The sequence below is a fragment of the Nothobranchius furzeri genome, chromosome 16, assembly GCF_043380555.1.
Source record: "Nothobranchius furzeri strain GRZ-AD chromosome 16, NfurGRZ-RIMD1, whole genome shotgun sequence".
Lineage (NCBI taxonomy): Eukaryota > Metazoa > Chordata > Actinopteri > Cyprinodontiformes > Nothobranchiidae > Nothobranchius > Nothobranchius furzeri.
In genome coordinates, this window is record NC_091756.1 from 38,677,346 (window position 1) to 38,699,596 (window position 22,251).

General features: G+C 41.1%; 1 protein-coding gene across 1 annotated transcript; it reads left to right on the forward strand.

The window, feature by feature from the left end:
* The first annotated feature begins 6,917 nt into the window (after positions 1–6,917).
* On the forward strand, positions 6,918–21,803 carry LOC107387865 (synaptic vesicle membrane protein VAT-1 homolog). Its single transcript, XM_015963100.3, has 6 exons — positions 6,918–7,523; positions 12,911–13,118; positions 18,467–18,637; positions 18,723–18,812; positions 19,151–19,389; positions 21,423–21,803. The coding sequence occupies exons 1-6, from the start codon at positions 7,128–7,130 to the stop codon at positions 21,603–21,605; spliced, it is 1,287 nt and encodes a 428-aa protein (XP_015818586.1). The 5' UTR covers positions 6,918–7,127; the 3' UTR covers positions 21,606–21,803.
* Positions 21,804–22,251: the final 448 nt, after the last annotated feature.

Consider the following 22,251-nt stretch of genomic DNA (forward strand, 5'->3'; position numbering starts at 1 on the left):
AGATATTAGGGGTGGGCAATCTAAACGATATAAAATTGGGTAATGATACGTTTTTGGCTCTACTGCGATAACACGATGTCACTAAGATGTGCACCCGTGCCGACATTGGAACAACAGAATGGCAGTGACTGCAAGCATGTAGCGGGAGGAGGAGGAGCATTCTACACTTTTTGGACGTCTTTATTCTGCTGCAATATACTTTCAATAGGATTTTTTAAAGCATGTCATTTTGACATATACAAACAAAGGACAAATTATATCGCAGTATATATTGTAATTGCACATGCTTCAGATTATATCGCAATATAGATTTGAGGCCATATCGTGTGTGTATATGAATAAATATATATGTGTGTGCGTGTGAATACTACCGGTCAAAAGTTTTATACCTCAGTTTTTCCAGTTATTTATTGCAGTTTAAGTCATTCAAGTCCAATGAATAGCTTGAAATGGTACAAAATTAAGTGGTGAATTGCAAGAGGTCAAAAAAATTGTAAGGTTACTCAAAACTGAAAAATTATGTACAGATTATGTTCAGAATTATACAAAAAGGCCTTTTTCAGGGAACACAGCTGCTCTGCAGCTATAAATGTGCACACACACATATATATATATATGTATGTGTATATATATACATATATATACATACATACATATATATATATATATATATATATATATATATGTATGTGTGTATATATATATATATATATATATATATATATATGTACATACATATATATATACATATATACATACATACATGCACGGGGTTCGGGGGCCAGAAAGAGGAGCCTATTGAGGACCACTGTAAAAGACAGCCCTTGTGGTTGATGTGGCAATACCAAGTGATGGCAACATCCAGAAAAAGGAACACGAGAAACTAGAGAAGTACCAGGGCCTCAAAGAAGAACTGCAGAGAGAGTGCCCCGATTACCACTGCCTGTGGTAATCGGGGCACTCAGGGCAGAACCCCCAAAATGGAGGAGTGGCTAAAGCAGATCCCAGGAAAAACATCAGACATCTCAGTCCAGAAAAGAGCAGTTCTAGGAACAGCTAAGATACTGTGCAGAATCCCCAAGCTCCCAGTCCCTGGTAGAGGACCCAGGCTTGGAAGTATGAGAGCACCCAGGTTGAAATGGGGTTTTATTAGATAGATAGATAGATAGATAGATAGATAGATAGATAGATAGATAGATAGATAGATAGATAGATAGATAGATAGATAGATAGATAGATAGATAGATAGATAGATAGATAGATAGATAGATAGATAGATAGATAGATAGATGGATGGATGGATAGATGGATGGATGGATGGATGGATGGATGGATGGATGGATGGATGGATGGATAGATAGATAGATAGATAGATAGATAGATAGATAGATAGATAGATAGATAGATAGATAGATAGATAGATAGATAGATAGATAGATAGATAGATAGATAGATGGATGGATAGATAGATAGATAGATAGATAGATAGATAGATGGATGGATGGATAGATAGATAGATAGATAGATAGATAGATAGATAGATAGATAGATAGATAGATAGATAGATAGATAGATAGATAGATAGATAGATAGATAGATAGATAGATAGATAGATAGATAGATAGATAGATAGATAGATATGTACAGTACTGTGCAAAAGATTTAGGCCAGTGTGAAACTGATGTAAACAAAGAACACATTAAAAAATGGTTGATCATTGGTTGAAGTGTTGATCATTTATTTTCATCAATCAACAAAAATCAGTGAATGAACAAAAGATCAATTCTTCTAGGTATACATGCAATGAGTTTTGGGCTGGTAAGTTGTTCCAAGCATCTTGGAACAACTTACCATTGATCCTCTGTGGATGTAGGCCTTCTCACATACTTCTGTCACTCCATTTAATCCCAGACACACTCCATGATGGTGAGATCAATTCAATTTATTTATATACCACCAAATTACGACAAGAGTCGTCTCAAGGCATTTCACATAGTTAACATTCCAATACAGTTCATTGGGCCAATCAGTAAAAGGTTTCCTATATAAGGAACCCAGCAGGTTGCATGGAGTCACTGATTAGTATGTATAGCAATCATCGTACTAGGCAAGCATTTAGCGACAGTGGAGAGGAAAACTCCCTTTTGACAGGAAGAAACATACATAAAGCTGTGCTTTTGAGCTTAGCTCCCTCTCCACCTCTACAAACTGGTTCAGCATCCCAGCAGATACCCCCATCCACCTGCTGATCTGCTGCTCCCTACTCCCCTCACTGGTACACAAGACACCAAGATACCTTTAACCTCTCTGCAGTGGATGGAAGAGGATCAGGGTCAGATCTCTCAACCAGAGGAGGTGTTTGCTGGTTGTCATCATCTCATCTCTCCCACAGGTCAATGAGAGTCATGACCAAGTCCTAATTTGTTTATGTACCTGTGTTTAGATTCATAAATCTGATGGAAAATGCATTATTTTCTCATCTGTGGATTGCTTCTAAACCTTTAATGATGATTTTACCAGTGCTGCTATCTTAACACCGAGTTGGTAACGTATTAATCCACGCTCGTATCAAACTGTTATTTGTTTAGTTTCAGGCAGAAAATCTTCTCAGCAGAGCACTGTGGGGAATCGAACCCCATCTCATTACTGAGAGTACCATTACCAGTGCCTTTTGCTTTTTGGTTTGACATCCAGAGGTAAAGCCAAACCTCAGGATGAATCGGTTTTTACTTTAGAATTATGAAGCATGAACTTTCATCATTACAACCAGGAGAGGGCGCCATAACTTAAATAGAGTTTATGTGTAGAGCTGCCTTTTATACTCTAGCACCATCTGCAATTGTCATGAAAAACTACTTGTAATAAAACAAAGAGTACAACCAAAGGGATATTATGCAGTTTGGGCTTGCCTTTAGCACCTCCATATTGTCTGTTTTGTGAAATCAAAAGTGAAACTTATCTCCTTGCTGTTCGTTTGTCTTTTTAACACTTTAACTGCTGAAATGTCTCCTCGGCCTTCAATAGTGTCTACAGGAGTGATTCATCACCAAATCAAACATATCAAAGATGTTCATGATCTAAAACAAGCAGAAAATGTGCTGGAACCAGACTGCAGCCATGTCAGCTCCATGTCAGTCTGACAACTTTGAACTTACAAGTGCAATATTCTGGCCACAGAGGGCTGTGGGGGTCTGAATAAACACTTATGAATGATTTTAGCACATGTTGGCTCAATAAAATGATTTTAAAATATGAAAAGGTTGCATAAAATGCACTGAAAAATAAACAGGAAAAAAAATCTGGCAAAATATCTGGTCATGTGTATGGGGGTAAATTACGCCGGGGACACACCGGCCGCCGAAGCGCCGTGAAATGGGGGCCGCCTTCATTCGGCGCCCTTGTTATCCTAGACCACATGGGCCGCCGGCACTCCAGCCTGCGCCGTGCAACGATCGGTTTGGCGTCTGCTCTATTTTTTTTTTTCGCGAGCCACGGGTGAACCGCGTCAATTCTGGCAGGAAGTCAAACCTAGACATAAGAGGCAGGCCAGTAAATTTAACAAAATAAAGCATGTCAAAGTACAATTTCGCGATAGTCAAATGTGTCCGTAAACAGACACTGCATAAAAACCACACGAGCACACACAGCAAACTTGTGTGTGTGTGTGTGTGTGTGTGTGTGTGTGTGTGTGTGTGTGTGTGTGTGTGTGTGTGTGTGTGTGTGTGTGTGTGTGTGTGTGTGTGTGTGTGTGTGTGTGTGTGTGTGTGTGTGTGTGTGTGTGTGTGTGTGTGTGTGAGAGAGAGAGAGACCACGTGAAGGGGGTGTGGTTTTGGGTGTCTTTCAGCTGGAGCAAACAGGACAGGCAGAAAGTCGTAGGCCAGGTATTAACAACTGGTTCACACCAGGCGTGCAGATAGGGGGGGGGGGGGGGATGTGTCCCCTCCAGATTCAGATCGACCCCGATCCGTCCCCCCCAACTAAGGCCAGAAAGAAAACAAAATCAGAGGTTAAGCACTTGAAGCTCCTTTTTCCAATTACATTGAATGCAGCATGACGTAAACAAATACCAACTCCAGAGGCGCCAAAGTGGTTGCTGCTAGGATGCAGGATGAAGAGAAAATGGCAAGCAACGATTACTGCTTACTTAAAAAAGACCAACAGTGTAAGTAGGCGGGACCGATCTGTCCGTTTATGCATGTTGGTTCTAGTTTCAGTACGTTGTTGTCAGTGTTGGGACTTACTCGTTAAAAGCACCAAAGCCTCATTGCTGACTTTAACAAGTCTCATCTACAAATATGATCCCTCATGAAGTTACTACTTTACATAAGAAGATAGTGGAGATGTGTAACCTTCAGGCTGAGCAAAGTTTGGGAGTTTTTAGAGCTTGAAAAATGCCTCCCGCTGAGAGGCTCCCAGTCGGGGAGAGGAGGAGATGCGCGCAACATGAAGAGCGCAAATATTAGATAAAATGTATATTTGCTGGCTGGTCTGGTCTTTGTTGACCGATCACTTTGTCTGGTAATGACTGACTCTGATTATGAAGCAGAATATTGACTCTGATGAAGAAATTCACTCATCCAGCCGGGACGATTGACGCTGCTGCAGCATCAGACAGCTGGTGCTGCACGAGAGGTGTGTGGAGTTTTCAAGCCCCAAACATTGGGTTTGATGTTGGTTTAACCTTCTCTGGGATGTGATGGATGTAGAAATGATGGTAAAAACACCGCAAATGTGATAGACGTAGCGACAATGTTAAAAAAAAAGCCGTAAAAAAGAAGAGGGTGCTGCAGAACTACAAAGGCGGAGCTGCACCAGAGTCAGTGCAGCAAGCACCACTTGTACAAAAAAGAGGCAGATGCCGATGCGTTGTGTATGGAAGTCAAGTGTGCCACATAATCATAAAAAAGTAAAATATACAATTTTAAAAGAGCTTTATATATTTTTATATAAATAAAAACTTTCCAAATATAATAAAAAAAATTAAATAACGTAAAAATATGAAGGAACATCTGTTGGTCAGGCTGGAAAGTTTGGGAACCACTGCTCTAAGTGATAAGTGAATATTGTTTCTTATTATATTTTATGTGCAGTTTTTTAGGGCTTTTACGTTTTCTGTAAAGATTGGTATGCTGAAAATCATTTAATGTTTTGCATAAAGCATGAGGTTTTGGTTAGTAATTGATTGGGAGAATAACAAATGACTAAATTTAAATTGTGGGGGGTGTCTGTCAGAGTGCCCCAGGGCAGCTGTGGCTACATCGTTGCTTATCACCATCAGTGTGTGAATGTGTGTGAATGGATGAATGATACACTGTAGTGTAAAGCACTTTGGAGTCCTTACTCTGAGAGGCGAAATACAAGTGCGGATCATTTATCATTTATAGTGTTGATCAGGCAGAGCTTTGTTGCCAGCGTTCCACTGCATAATGGCTTCAAACATGTATATAAAAGTGTTAGTTTTTACGTAAACCATTGGATGAAATTACACAAACTGACTGAGCTCTAGTTAAGGCACTTGCAATAGTTTGTGTATGTGTATGTGTATGTGTACGTGTGTGTGTGTGTGTACGTGTGTGTGTGGGGGGGGGGGGGTACATTGGAACTTTGCCCCCCCCCCCCCGTTTGAAAATCCTATCTGCGTCCCTGGTTCACACACACGCGGACAAACCATTGGGACAAACACACTCAAACAGCAAGAGGGAGGGGGTTGTAGAGGAAAAGAGCAGAGAAAAGGCAGAGAGGAAATGGAGGACACCAAGTGGTTAAAAGAAAAACTACGAGGCGCGCTTCTTGTGTCCCCGTCGTTAGGCCTACTTAAAATTTGTGCATCCGTTTCACAATGTAAATCTGAGTAGCTGTAATTTTCCATTTGCCATCTTCTGACAACCAGCAATGACATTTCACCTCCTTTTAAAGCAGCCCTGTTTTGTCACCACTTCCTGTGAGCCACATTAAAGTAGCAGAATGAGACGTGTGAGATGCTCTGACTGCTTCAGTTTCTCTCTCTCTCTCTCTCTCTCTCTCTCTCTCTCTCTCTCTCTCTCTCTCTCTCTCTCTCTCTCTCTCTCTCTCTCTCTCTCTCTCTGTGTGTGTGTGTGTGTGTGTGTGTGTGTGTGTGTGTGTGTGTGTGTGTGTGTGTGTGTGTGTGTGTGTGTGAGAGAGAGAGAGAGAGAGAGAGAGAGAGAGAGAGAGAGAGGTGGCAGTTTGTCCCTATCTTTAATTGCATGGGGTTCAGTTTTGCTTATGCTTCAATAATTTCTAAATATTTAATAAAAAGTAAGTCACTACTTTTGGGTGTACATTTAAATAATCTCTTAAATTAAAACATTTGTTGAATGATTCTTCCAGCTGTGACCTATGTGGATCCTAATCCTGTCCAACAGATCTCCAGTTCTGGGATTTACAGCTGTCTGCCTCACATCTCACAGCCCTCTGCAAGCAAAACAGGACAGACACCTTTGATACTTCGTTAAGTCACTGATCATGAGAAAAGATGACACCGGAAATTGGGTTTGTACTTCAAAATAAAGTTTTCTACTATAGAGGTCTTCGATGTAGGGGACGCCAAGTGTAAATTCCCAAATCAATTAAACTTCAAAATGTCGCTCTTTATTTCATATAAATATATCAACTGCCAAGATTTAATTTATTGTAGTCATTTAGTAAAACAATTCTATTTGCTACATAAAAATATGGCTAGCATTTTCAATATAAAAATAACATTGATGTAAAGAACAGCTGCGGTGCTTTTTTGTTGTTGTTGTTGTTATCTTGGGTAGATAAATGGGTTTGCAGAATTCGGCCTTACATGATCAGGTGGATAGATAGATACTTATTGCGTTTTATTGTGAAAATCCCCACCGGAATTAGTTGCTGTGATGCATGGTGATTGTTTAGTGACCACTGGTTGAGTGGAGCGCACGCAGGAAATCAGAGACATGCTCAGTTTTGCAAACGAGTCGGCTTTGCATCTTCTCTGTGAGAAATATTTCTAAAAAAGTAAAATAACTACAGCTAGTTGGTTATTTTATTCTCTTTCGGGGGATTATTCAGACAACAAATAACGAAAGAAAAAGCCGGACATAGAGGAAGTATTGACCCGAACTGTAAATCTTTAGAAAGTGCTCATGATGTCTGGTGAAGAGGCTCCAACCCAACAGCAGGAACCCGAGCAGGTGAAGAAGACCGACGAACCTCCTCCTGCCGCCCCAGAACCGCAGCTGGAGCCGGAGAGCAGCAGCAGCCCGACTCCAACCGAGGAGGAGAAGCCCCTCTCCTCCAGAGCTCTGGTCCTGACGGGATATGGAGGCTACGAGAAAATCAAGCTGCAGGTGAAGACCTTGAAGAAGCCTCAGCTGAAGCCCGGAGAGGTGCTGGTCCGAGTCAAGGCGTGTGGGCTGAACTTCGCCGAGCTGCTGGGCAAACAGGGGCTGTACGACCTGCTGCCCGCCCCACCCGTCATCATGGGGATGGAGGGCTCCGGGGTCATCGAAGCCGTGGCGGATGATGTGAAGGACAGAAAAGTGAGTGCCTCCATACTCCCACAGAGTGCTTCTAGGGCTGGTGGGCAGCCCACATCATCAGCAGAAGGAAAATATCAATTACTGCCCACTTAGATTCGTGTTGTTTGTTCAAGTCAGTACAGACTCAAGAAAACCTCAAATTAGTATTTCATCCCACCTAAAACACAATAGATAACGTTTTAAAATGTGCTTTGTTTTATTTGAATGCCTTTTGAAAAGTGCAGATGCTGCTTCTGTTTGAATTATCAGTGTTAAAATAATAAAAGCTGACATAAAATATCTACAGTTTGATTAATAGACATGTGTGGAAAGCTAAAATGTAAAGAAATGTTAAGTCTGCTGCAGTAGATCATTAGTGTTACCATGGTAACCATAGCCCTGTGTCTATCACTGCCTGACAGTAAAGTTAATCAGAGACAGGATTGTTGAATGAGAATTAGCCTCAAACGAAAAGTTGCTGTGAGAAAAGTCATATTCATGTCTTGAGCTTTTAGAGGCAAAAAGCTCTTCAGCTGTGTTTAACGTTGAATATTTGATGAGCTAGAAAGACCCTTAATGAGAACATTTTGAGCTAAATTATAAAGTCTCTGATGGGATTTTAGAGAAATAGAAATGAGAGAAAATGCAGGTGAAAATGAAAGTCTGTTTTTATGTTTAATATGTATATTTTACCAACAAATGCTGTGGACTTAAGAGAATTTTTATTTCTTCGTAAGATTAAAAAAATTCAGACAGCTCAGAGGTTTAGTGACATCATCTATTGTCAGTGAAACGTAGAAAAAGGTTATCCAGAGAGACGGTGACACTTGAATGGTGATGATGTAAAAACCATAGTGTCCGCTCAGGCCATGTGTGTCCACCAGCGGGTACGGGGGTTGTCACCACGACTGGCACCGGCCACCTTGCAACCACAACTAGCAACAGCCACCTCAACAATCGCAGAGTGGAACAAGGCCCACTCGGAGTCGATGTCCCCACTGCTCTCGGGACGTGGTCAAAGCTCTGCCGGAGGTGGGAGTTGAAGACCGTCTTGACAGGTTCTTCTGCCAGGCATTCCCAGCAGACTCTCACTATGCGTTTGGGTCTGCCAGGTCTACGCGGCATCTTCCCCTGCCATCTGATCCAACTCACCACCAGGTGGTGATCAGTTGACAGCTCCGGTCCTCTCTTCACTCGGGTGTCCAAAACATACGGCCGCAGGTCAGATGGATACGACTACAAAGTCTATCATCGACCTGCGACCTAGGCTGCCCTGGTACCAAGTGTACAGATGGGCATCCTTATGTTCGAACATGGTGTTCGTTATGGCCAAACTGCGGCTTGCACAGAAGTCCAATAACGAAACACCACTCGAGTTCAGATCAGGCGGGCCGTTCCTCCCAATCACACCCCTCCAGGTCAAGCTGTCATTGCCGACGTGAGCATTGAAGTCCCCCAGCAGGACAATGGAGTCCCCTGATGGAGCACTATCTAGCACTCGTCCTAGGAACTCCAAAAAGGGTGGGTACTCTGAACCCATAAGTTGGTTGGCCCATAAGGAAATTTCCACATTTTAAATTAATATTCAAATTCAGTAAATTCATTTTTTGGCCTTTACATGTAAATCTTACCACTAAATTATTACATTACTTTATTATTATTTCAGATTTATAAATACCAAATTGAAACTTTTGGGGAAATTGCTGGTCTCTTTGCATATGCTGGCATTTCCATTATGAGCCTTCCTCAGGATGTGACTATAACTGTTTTTATAAAACACCAGGAGTTCATTTATGCTGTTTATAGAAGTGATGAGTGCAACAATTGTTTAGACATTGGTGAAGTTGACTACTGCAAACAGCAAAACTCCCACCTGCTTCTCCAAATTTAGGTACTTTGGTGTTCCTGAAATGTGAGACTTTAAGCTACAGAAAAAAATAATTGATTATGTAGAGTTGGGTGTGATTGCGTTTCCTTGGGGTTCTATCAATTTAAAAGTAGTTATGACTCTTGACTTGCATTTATATGTTCCTATTATACATGTACTACTCAAATACACAGCGCCTCCTAGTGGTTAAACATGCCCCAGTTTGTTGTGCATCATTTGTATCCATGATAGAAATTATGGACAGTTTCCATGACGAGCTGTTTCAGATGTTGAAAAATCACACCATTTACTTTTGTTGGGCTCGGTTCGGCATGACGTGGCTTGTGAAGATTTCATCAGTAACTTTCGTTTTTCACTATAAACTCAGTTTGGGCGTCTTAACGTGTATGTACGTTCTACCAAAGCTACTCTTTATCCTCAGAGTTAGCAAAGAATTTCCCTCCCACTCGACCACTTGCACTCTTCCTCTCATTCCCACTTCCTTACTTTTCTTTTCCTTTTTCAAAGAGCAGGAATCTTAAAGAGGGTCCGATGCATTTTAGTGTTAAACCCCTCTGAAATTACCAATGCAACAAGTGGTGTGAAATTTCTAAATGCATGAAGATTTGGTGTAAAACTGAGTCAGTCGCAAGTAGTTTAGTGTAAGAATTTGGGTGGGCCTTCAGTGCAAGAGCGCATAGCTGCAGACAATAACACAGAAGGATGCCAAAGTGGAGGGAGAGAGCTGGACCAGAGCAGGGCCTCTCCAGATAAGGACTGCAGGGTGTGGTTGTTTCATGGGAAGCAGACATACTAGATGTGGTTTGCAGGAACACTTTTTGCTGTTCTTCTTCTCAGATTCCGCATTCCACATCATTCTTTAACAGATGTTTCCGGAAACCTCACAAAACAGTCCATCACGATGACCTTTGACATAGATCTATGTTTTAGGATGAAGTCTGACTGTTGGATTTCTTTATTACTGGTGAAGCTAGAGAAACAGAAAAGGGGATGTGAGCAGCAACATTTTTTTTATGCTGTGGCCCCTGGTATTTAGGAAAAAACAAAACATTAAAATGCACTGAAACTAGAAATCCTGTTTGGAACCAAACAGCTGTTTTTGTCTCGGTCTGAATGCTTCAACTCCCCTCTGCTATGTATTTTCTACCCACTCATCAGAATGAAAACATTTGCTTGTGTAGTCTGTAAGCATGCATGTTGTCCTCCATGTGTGCATGGCCTACAAAACCATATCTGACTTCTAACTCGTGGTTCTCACAACTGGGGTCGAGTCGCCATTGTGGGTCGTCAAACACCAAGCGATGTCCAAAAATCCAACTGAATCTACAAAATAATGCAAAAAGGTGCTGTTTATCTCCGCTATTACAGGGGGACAATAAAATAAAGTTGTAGTGCAAGTTGTTTGTGAAGCACTTTGTGACTTCTGTCTGCAAAAAGTGCTTTTTAAATAAACTTCTTCTTTTTCTAAGAAAAGGTTGAAACAAGAGATACACGATTCTGCTTTTGAGGGCCAAGTTTTTAGCTCAAAGAACTATAATTAACAGAAATAAACCTCACAAACTTTAATAAAGCTGGAAGCAAACCTTTCTAAAATTTCTAGTGCAAATGAATTCTTGGTAATCCAAAAATATAGGATTTTTTTTAAATGCCGCTTTGCAGAAAATAAATCAGGTTTTTGAGTTTTAGATTGACCAATCACAGTTTAGACCAGTCATGCTGAATATTTGCAGATTCTAATCATCAGCAGATGTTTTTGGGTGCATCTCTGGATAGAACTGCATATTGGTTGTTATTAATGCATTTTAATTATGTTATATTATCAATATTTGTGTCAGAAGACTCGTTTTGTTTATAAAGGTTAAAAAAAATTCTCCAACATTTACTCTGAATTTATTGCAAAGACACCCTTCTCTATAATAAATGCAAGATAGTCAACTTTGGAAGAAGTTTGTTGAATGTTTTATTTGATCTGTGTGCAAAAAAAGCAGAAATGGTGCCAAATGCTGCTATGTGTCAAGGCCTTTTTCCACCACTCTGCTTAAACACAGCAAGCATTGCTCCATAAGCTGACCTCAGCCTTTCTTAAACTGATTGTAGTGCATTTTGGGGATCATCAGAAGTTTAAATGTGCCATGGGTCCAAGTGATGAGAAATGTGAGATCAGCTTAAAGAGCAAGTCACTCCTACCAGAGTCTTGCTCCACTCCCACTCCCTGTTTGAAAAATACAACAGATGCTGTTGCCTGGCAGACCGAGAGGGCGGAGCCGCTAACAAATACGCACACACAGGCTCACAACAACATTGTGACATCATAATGTACCAGCCAACATCATGGTGTACCTCCTAGCCAATAGCGATGGCAGATTTAAATTCAAATGCAGTGCAGAGTTTTCACCTGACAACGGCGCAACACTGACAGTTTTGGGCAGAATATTTAAATTTTTACTAAGATGCACTAAAGTGCCAAATTATTGACTACACATGTCTACAGCATGATTAGAGACGCATTTATATAGTTTATCAGTTAAAAAAAAGTTGATTTGGGGGTGACTTGCTCTTTAAAGATAAATGAGGTCATCCAAGGTGAAAGGTGGAGCATGTAATAACTCAAGAAAAGTTTGAGTTTTAGAATTGTATATGTGCATGTGTGTGGGTGTGTGCGTTTGTTCGTTTGTGTGTGTGTGCGTGAGAGTGCCTGTATGCATGCATGCGTGTGTGTGCGTGTGCGCGTTCGTTCGTTTCTGTGTGTGTGTGCCTGCATGCATGCATGTGTGTGTGTGTGTGTGTGTATGTGTGCATGTGTGTGTGTGTGTGTGTGTGTGGGTGCGTGCGTTTGTTCGTTTGTGTGTGTGTGCGTGAGTGTGCCTGTATGCATGCATGCGTGTGTGTGTGTGTGTGTGTGCGCGCGCTTTTGTTCGTTTCTGTGTGTGTGTGCCTGCATGCATGCATGTGTGTGTGTGTATGTGTACATGTGTGATCTGCCTAATATCACTGGTGGTGTGCAGCAGGAAGTGGGTGTGGCCCTACATCTTTAAATGCTCATGCTGTATAAAAGAGGAAGCACTGCAGCATTTATAATCAGATCACACTTTTCCTGTGTCCTTGCCTGTTTTGGACTTTTTTTCTTCAAATAGGAAATGTTCACAACAAAACCTTTTATGGGAATCAAACACCCCACTAAGTGTAAACAATGTTCCGCTTGATTCCGTTTGTCTGAACTCATTTAAACAGAAATGGATAAAACAGAAACAAATAGGTTTAAGTGTAAACAAATCAAAAACAATTTAAACTCTTTAGATTCTTAATTAGTAAAACATATGTTAACAAAATAAGAGTTTGCAGTTATTTCCTTGCCCTGCCTGGAAATGAATTGGATTTTCATTTTATTTCTGCAAAATATAATGTTTCTATTATTGTGATGAAAGGTAAAATAAGTAACTGTTATTCATTTAGTTAGTGAAAATGCACTGTTTATTTCTGTGTTTCATCAACATCTCTGTCCTGCTGTTGCCTCTCCTAGGTGGGAGATCGGGTTATCGCGATGGACCGCTGTGGCATGTGGCAGGAGCTAGTCGTCGTCCTGGCTAAGCGCACCTACCCCATGCCTGATGAGATGAGTTTTGAAGAAGCTGCTGCTCTTCCCATTAATTACATGACAGCGTACATGATGCTGTTTGAGATGGCCAACCTCAGGCCAGGAAAAAGTGTTCTCATTCACATGGCTGCTGGTAAGAAACAAATATATCAGAATTTGTTTTGCATTCCAGTGTTATCCTGAAGGAGTACACAGCTTTCATGTCCACATATGTGTGCAATAAACAATAATACATTCCATCTCTGGTAAATATGCTGCTAACGTGAAAAATAATTTATGCTTCATTCACCAGTCTTTTTATTATTATGGAAAAGAACATTAAAAGTAATCATCTAAAGGTGGATAAATGACATTTAGGGCCAGTGAGTTATTTATTAAACACACAGTGAGAAGAGTCTCTTCAGGTTTCTAATCACAACTGTGGATTCAGCTGTGTGTGTGTGTGTGTGTGTGTGTGTGTGTGCGTGTGTGTGTGTGTGTGTGTGTGTGCGTGCGTGCGTGCGTGCGCGTGCGTGCGTGCGTGCGTGTGTGTGTGTGTGTGTGTGTGTGAGTGTGTAGACATATGCATACTTGATTCTCATAGAAGCTTATTTAAAAATGTTTAATTGAATGGTTATCAGACATGGCTGCCAGGACACTATATGACCTTTATAACATGATGTGACATTTCTGATTTCCAACAAAAGGCGGTAAGAGATGAGGTATTTAAATCAAGGACCCATGCATAAAAGTTCTTACTGGAAAAAATTGATTCATGAAAACTTTTCTAACTACTGGGCTTAAAGACAAAATTCACTCATTTATTTTTCAACACATTTGCAGTGGTCTCTAGTATAAATGAATGCCTTGTGAGTCGATCTCTGTGGGGGAAAAACTCTGTTGCTCGAGTTTCAGCAGTGGCGGGCGGTGCATTCCACCCCTGGGCCTTCAGTGATTTCCTATTCAGTCCAATCTAAATTAACACACCTTAAAATACCATCAATAGGACATCACAGCTGGAGAAACCTCTCACACACACACACACACACACACACACACCAGTGGCTGGGCAAGACGTCATTTCCGGAGCCTTTAAAATCAAACTCGCATTCCCAATTGAGAGTAGGAAGCTAAGACCACGGATACCGTCAAATCTCAAAAATGAAAGACGGGTTTAAGAGATGAGACAATAAAATAAATAAGTAAAGCAAACACATTATTTGCATTTGTTTTGGAGAAAATTGCACCGCGATTGCGAAACAATTGAACATGTTGGCGCAGCTGCGCACACCACGTTATACACAATATAAATTGCATAGAAACAGAACACAGAATAATTTCATTTAGACATTTTATTTCGTTACCATTTATTATTAACAAAATGAAATGACAAAACATTAAAAAATACTTTCTACTCACCAACATAAATGTCCAGCATGGATCTCCTCCTCTCAAGCTCATTTGAAAATAAAATCCATCCTTCTTTCTTTCCTCAGGAAAACCTCAATGGCTCTGTACAGTTTATCTGTGCTCTTCAGGTCCATGAGTAGGTCCTTTTCTATGGACATGGAGGCTAATGCTGAAAGACGTGTCTGTCCGGTCGTGTTTCTGGCGTACGTTTTAACGCGCTTTAATGCTACCAAATCCATCTGATGCGAGCAACAGGCGTTCCCAGCAGAATAACCTGCAGCGGTTCTCTGAAGCTGTTAGCCATGGGTACCGTTCATAGTTGCTTGCCTGAAAATGACGAACAAATCCTTTCCCCTGCTGGGACAAGCCAGCTAGCATTGGAGTCAGACGACCTGTTCTCACAAGATCCATTTTTTCTTGAAAGGTCCGTCTGGAAAATGGTGTGCCAAGTAAATCTGCAACCAAGTCTGTCTCTTCTCCTCTTTCAGCCATCATGTGTTCAAAAATACACCGATAGCTGCCTAAAGGTACAAATCTCCGTGTTTAGTTTAGATATTTTGCTTCATGCCGCTAGAAAAGTTCTAACTACTGCTTATCCAATCACAGGATGCGTTCATGTCAACTCTTGCGTGAGGCCAGCTAGCTGGCCTGAGCCACGCTGACTCGTGAGCTGATTGGCTATCGCAACTAGATAGTCTCTGTTCACTTACAGCGGACAGCGGGCTTCTCGATTGATTCTGAAGGCCTAGGGCAGACTTAATCTGCCTGAAAACACAAACTAGCTTAAATCTGATTGGATAACACCCAGCCTTGGTATTTTAACACTGGAAGCAGCGCAGCCAAGTGGGTATAATAGGATATAAAGAAAATAGACCAGTGAACATTTTTTTTATTTAAAAATATTTACCAAAGAAAAAAAAAAATACATTTACGTTTTTGAGTAAGTTTAGGCCAGCAGAGAAGGCTTTGCTGGCCCTGACTGCCCACCACTGAGTTTCAGGAACTGGAAGCCAGAGCAGAGGTGAGCAGAAGACGGCAGGATTTGGGATCTTGTTTCCTGATATTCAGACATCTTGCCTCTGACTGGCCAGCAGCAACGCTACTCTGCCACTGACTCTGTTTGCTTTGCTAAGTCGTTTTATCTCCAGAAATAACTCAAGCCACATGGTGGAGTTGCTAATGCTATTGGTTAGCTTCTACTAGCCAAGATGCTTTCTTTTCTCTCCTGGACGCAAAGTCAAAAACAGCCTTCCCCATTGCGAGCCAAGATGGGTGGGTCCCATCGACATATATGTACATATATAGCCTGTCCATAGGCTCGTATTATAAGTTTTTAATCTAAAATGGGAGGTGGCCACCACCGCCATTTTGATTGCGTCACATGTCTTGTCACGCCCATACCATTCCATAAAAGGGAAAAGAGGTGGAGTTGAGGGTGGGGCTGTAAGGCTGGGATCAAATGACAACACCCGTCGAACTGAAGCGATGTAGCTACAAGCTAACCCAAAGCTAACGCGGAGGTGGGAGCTAAGCCAACAGAGGTAGCTACCTAGCTACAACCGGAGCTAACTGTGCACATCACTGGAGCTTCTGAGTCAGAGATGCACTGAGCTGCCGCTGAGGGGAGGGAGACCATACTGATAATCGGAACCCAGCTCCACCAACATGTTATATTTCAACCCATTTTCTAAAGTGCAGCATTATGTTAAATGCACTGGGTTTTACCCTATTACATTTAAATGTCATGGTTAAACAGTACATGTTAAAATGGTAGTTGAGTAGCTACTTTGACGAGCTCAGCTAGCTCTCTCTTATTTATGAAAAAAACAGTAGTAATAGTAATACTATGCACTGAAAGACTGTGAACCAAATATAAGCCAGAGGTGGAGGTTTATGCATTTAACAAGAAACTTCATAATTGATCATCAGGGCTGCTGTAAAATCAATCTCCAGTCCACATCCAGTCAGAATTATCATCTCTTCTTTTTCATGATCAGCAGCTTATGACTACAAAGAAAGTTCACTTCCAAGTGAAGCACACTCCTGTTTTGACCTTTTTTTGTGTTTGCGCACAATCTATATTTCCATTTGTCTCTGCTCCTCCATCTACCTGCCTGTCGCAGCATTTAACCACTGGTTGGTCAGTAGCTGCTGCGGGAATGAGCACTGTGTCGGAAAACTTCTCTTTTTTCTCTCCTCTTCCTGAGCTGATGGTGACGCGCAGTGCGCCCATAGACTGTACATACGTCTATGTACATGTGCGCCACACGGCAATGATGCACCTTTTGTGCAAAGTGCAGCCCTTCATGGAGGGCATGCCAGACTGTGGGTGACTGGTGTTTGAGGACAGAAATCTCTGAGATTTGGACTGATGAATACTCGGAGACTTTACCGGTACTGCACTGTACCCTTGACAAAAGTGCTGGTATACTGAATGGTTGTAATAAGAAGTGGTACTGGTACCGGTCCAAAGCACTGCTCTCTACCCTAAAAATGGTATAAATCTGAAAATCTGACCGACCATCATGATCAGTTCCTGACAGCCGTTGTGTCTCCCTCCCCAACACACCCAGCATTGCCCACTGAGTGATAACTCAACTGGCCCATAAACTCCACTTTAAACCGGTTCTCCTAACATGATCACACTAGGCCAGACTGAACATGCATCTGTGGCCACTGGGGGGTGGGGGGTGTCTACAGCGCTTTGCCAGACCCTAAAGATGGGGGGGGGGGGGGGGATTTGTGTCCAGTTAACTCTGTTTGTGTGAGCGTCAGAGCAGATGCCCTGATGAGCTGCATGACGGATTGTTCATTTAGATATTATGCAGATCGTGATTGTCGGCAATCACTGAGCAGGCCAGATTAACGGCCAGGCCACCGGAAAGTTACCTGTTTCTCCTGATTACCAGTCCGCCACTGGGTCTGTGAATGCTAATCAAGGTGATGTAGATCTGTCAGGCTTATCTGATATGAGCGTTTCCCCGTCTGATTTCTGTTTTGTAGCTAATCCAGCAAATAGGGGTAGAAGAACATTTTTGCATTCAGGCTGCATGCAAAACCAAGAGTGACCGATCATGCAAAAAAGTAAATAACGGTTTCTCTGTGACCTTGGTCTTTAAACTAAATGTTTGCAGTATTTTATTGGGTAAACAAAGCACTTTTCTTGATTGGACTACAGGGCTACCGTAGCAGCTTTTCTCTGTTTTATTAAGAACGCTCAACTTTACCACCCACTTATGCCATCTCCTTAAATCTCTTTAAAATTTGAACTCTGGATAGTTTAGCCATTAAATTTCTGAAATACTAATGTAAAAACTGTGTTTTAAGGTCTAGTGATAAAAGTAACATGTTTGGAAAGGATTTATTCTAAATTTATAACTAGATAGCGTTAGGAAACCAGTAAAATGAACTTGTTAAGTACTCTGGGTACAGCTTGTAGCATTTATTTGCAACGAGCCACTGTGTGGTATGTTTTTGTCTGAAGAAGAAACTCTAACTGTGTTAAATAATAGTGATTTTAGTGAACGATCAATTTTCAGTATATGAAGTAATAAACAGCATGAAAGCCTGTTTCTGTCAACATCCCAGCCTCCTCATGACCTTCATCGGCCCCATAGAAGGCCACTAGTCTGCAGTGAGCAGGTAGATGTTTGTCAGCTGACCTGTATAAATCAACCACAAGAAACCAAAGTGGAAAAAGAAGACAGGAGGAATAAGTTGTGAGCCTGAACACACCCAGACCCTCTGAGTTATACAGCACCACAGAAACCAGAGAGCTGGCTTTTATTTATGCTTTTGTTTATCCCCCTTCTAAAATGTAGCTGTAGTAAAATCCCATTTCCCAATAAACTGTGTATTCTTTACCAACACGAACCTGTTTATTATTGCCTGGTTTGTATCGTTGAAGCACTAGTTCATTCAAGCTTTGAGCGATTATTTTTCAGGTGATCACTAAAGAACGCTTGACTAAGTCTAGATGGTTCAGAGACTTGGTGCTTTTCAAACCACAACAGTTTCAGACCACACACAGGGTGAAATGCTCCTGTGCTGTGAGCGCTGTCTCATCTTCTGCTGCTGTGTGCACATCTGTAGGTGGTGTGGGTATTGCTGCTACCCAGTTGTGTCAGACTGTGCAGGATGTGACTGTCTTTGGCACTGCATCAGCTTCAAAACACGAGACGATCAGCCAGGGAGGGGTAACTCACCCCATTGACTACCGCACCAAAGACTACGTGACTGAAATCCGGAAAAACAGCCCAAAGGGTGATACATCTGATAATTCACTCGTTTTTAACTCCTTTTTTTTACTTCTGCCTCCCTGATTGCTGTTTTATTCTTCTCTCTGCAGGAGTTGATATAGTCCTGGACCCACTTGGTGGTTCTGACACCCAAAAAGGCTTTGGTTTGCTCAAACCTCTGGGCATGATTATAGCCTTTGGTAAGACCCTGGAAATAGAAGCATGCATTAAACTAGACTGCTTTCATTTTATATGCTTACAAGCATGATTACAAACAGAACTGTTCTTTATCTAAATTGTTAATCAGTCCTCCTGATGGGCCTTTGCTAGTCATACGATTGGTTTGGGACCAACATGGAGTCTGCTGTGCGCTCATAAAGTAACAGACAGAATTTATTATCTTTAATCACAGAATTGAACCCAGCTGAGGCCATGTCACAAAGAAATAAAGCATGCACATGTAATAAGAGTTCTAATTCAGCAAAAAACGGCCAACCAAATGATAACAGTTGGCTTGTGAAAACGTTCTGCTGTCCAGGTGCAGCTAACTGTGTGACGGGTCAGAAAAAGAACCTGCTGGCCATGGCAAAGACCTGGTACAACCAACTGTCTCTCAACACCCTGAAACTGATGCAGACCAACAAGGCCATCTCCGGCTTCCATCTGGGCTACATCGATGACGAGGAGCTGTTTGATGGGACGATTTTTAAGCTGCTGGAGCTCTACAAGCAGGGAAAGATCAAACCACGCATCGACTCCTGCTATCACTTTGAGGAGGTCAGTTTCGTCATTAGTTGACTGAATGGTTGAAGCAACGGTAGCTTACTGATTGTCATGAAAAAAAGAGAAACAACGTATACGGTTGCTATTATTATTCAGTGCTCCGATCTCTTTCTTCCAAGCTTCACCAAATCTGATCAGCATCTCTTAGAAAAGGCTTTTTAAATGTGGAGCTTCCGGACACACTGCTAAAGACAAGATCAATACTGTTTATGAAGTCATGACACTACAAAAGACTGAAAATGCTTGACAGAGATGTGTTAATCATTTTCCCTGCAGCGTGTTATAAAATCGCTCCAGCTTGAAGCTCACTGAGTCACTTTCTGTCCACAGATCTCCTCTTTTTCATTTTGCTTTGAGTTAAAATTTTTCAGATAAAGCTAGAATCTGAATGTTGTATCACATTATTTTTATTATGATTAATTTTTATTATTATTTTATTTGCTGGCAGATCCAGAGCTTAAACCACTCGTTGCCTGTGAATTATGGTACTGACGCTAGGCTAAACAATACTGCTAACTGCTATGTATATGTGTGTGTATATGTATATATTCTATTCTGTTTATGAATTCTTCCATTTTTTATCAATCATATGAAACGGCAAACAAGGGAACCTCGCCCCTTGTCAGATCAGTTGCCCTTCAACATTTGTTGCTAGGTTACAGTCTAAATTGTTGCCATGACACTAATACAGGTTGGGAAACCTTTGCTCATTTGAATTTACTAGCTTTAATATTTAGACAGACTTTGGCAAGCAGAATGCAAACAATGAATTTCAGAAGTCCAGAAAAGATAAAATAGATGATAAATGGATAAACAGTATTTTCAATAGTATGGGCTGCATGGTGGTGCAGTGGTTAGCACTGTTGCCTCGCAGCACGAAGGTTGCAGGATCGAAACTCGGCTGCAGCCTTTCTGCGTGGAGTTGCGTGTTCTCCCCATGCATGCGTGGGTTTCCTCCGGCTACTCCGGTTTCCCCCACAGATCACAACATGCCCTATAGGTTATAAATTGTAAATCGCTTTGGATAAAGTGTCTGCTAAATGAATAAACATAAACATATTTCCATTAAGATCCACTCAGTTTAACAGTATTTATTTACTATTTTAAGGGTGGTTAGATAAAGAAACTAGTTGTGTAAACAAGATGAGTTAACTACTTTATGTTAAAGTTACAATAAATAGGATTGTTACAGTGAAATAATCTAAAAACAGTCTAACGCCTCAGTCATTTTGGAAGAAAGGTTACATTAAAACAGATTTCCTTCTCTGCCGGCAGGGGGGTTGCCAGTTTTTCTCCTTTTCAAAAGGCTAAATACGAAGGTAGTTATTGTTTACAGTATATGAGCCCACGGGGTTGCCAAGTCTGCACTGGCATTGGTAATTTGATAAGAAGTTCCAGAGTTGTGGAAAGAACCCAGAAGACCCAGAAGTTATTTATTGTATCCTTAAAAAGCTACAACATCTTTTTGTTTTACTGTAAATTTTGTGAGGAACTCTAGAGGCTAACATTGAGCTAACAATGCTAACGGTGAAATAGAAGCAAAAAAATTCTCAAGCTACTTATTCAATTACCAATAATTCAAACTTACTGTGAAATGTATGTACCTATTAACTGGAAACTGTCATGAAACTCATGAAAAGTCCACTGGTTTGTTTTGAAAAGTGGACTGCAGTACCTATATTTAACCACAGGAGGTCATTCTTATTTCATGAACCTTTAACACTTCTTTTATTGGTGCTCCTCAACATTTTCCTTACAAATCATCAGGGCAGGAACATCAAAGTGTGGCCCGGGGCTAATTATGGTCCTCTGGATTTTTTTGCTCCCCCATATCGCATTCCTGTACAAGTGGAAATGTATCTCTTCAACAGAGAGGCACTAGTAACTGTTGCTGTAGATAAACACTTTTAATATTATGTTTAGCTTTTTACTGAATTGAGCCCCATTTATTTTTTGTTTTACAAATAAAAAAGGTTTTTTTTTTGTTTCAGTGTGTTCAAATTACAGTCTGTTTGTTTACTCCCCAGGTGGCTGAAGCCATGAAGCGCATGCATGAACGCCAAAACATCGGGAAAGTCATTCTCCTTCCAGAACCAAAAAAGAGGGAAGAGAAGCCAAAGTCCAACGCAGACGCCGTGGAAAAAAACGAAGCTGCCATCAACGAGAAGAAAGAGGAGCCTGCAGAGGAAGTTAAGGCAGAGCAGGATTGAGTTAATGTGAAAGGTGTTTTCAGCAACATTTCAGTCCAGTTTTACAGTCAGAAAAAGAAGCAAGTTGCCATGAATTCAGTGATTTTTGTCAGTATTCAGATGCCTGATGTTTTGTTGTGCAATATGTCAATAGTGCAGAGTCTTGTTAGGAACACTTTGTATTTTGAAATAAAGAATGATTTTTCTGATGCACCATTATGTGGTGAATCATTTATTGTAATACGAGTGGGTCTGGGGGGCCAGTTTTAATTTAACAGCTTCAACGCAAACAAAGGAAAGATTTATTTTATTTTGATTTGTGATCAGCTGAACACAAACGCCTATAGGATTGGTAATTGCAAGAGAAACAAGACAGACCACGTTATAATAATCATCATGTCAACAAAACAAGCTTTTATTTATTTTTCAAGTTGAAGGCGATTCCAATCGAATATGCACTAATGCTCAGACTGAAACGCCTCATCGTGTTACTGTCGTGTGACGAACTCACTTATGTGTGCCAAAATTAAAGCCAGATCTCTATTTCCATTGAGAACACCCCTTAAGAACAATCAGGGATTTTCTTTCTTGGCAGTCATCCTCTGGCTTTCCTTCCAAAGTGAATCATGCTGAACTGAAGTTTAAGCTGAAAACTAGCAGAAACATT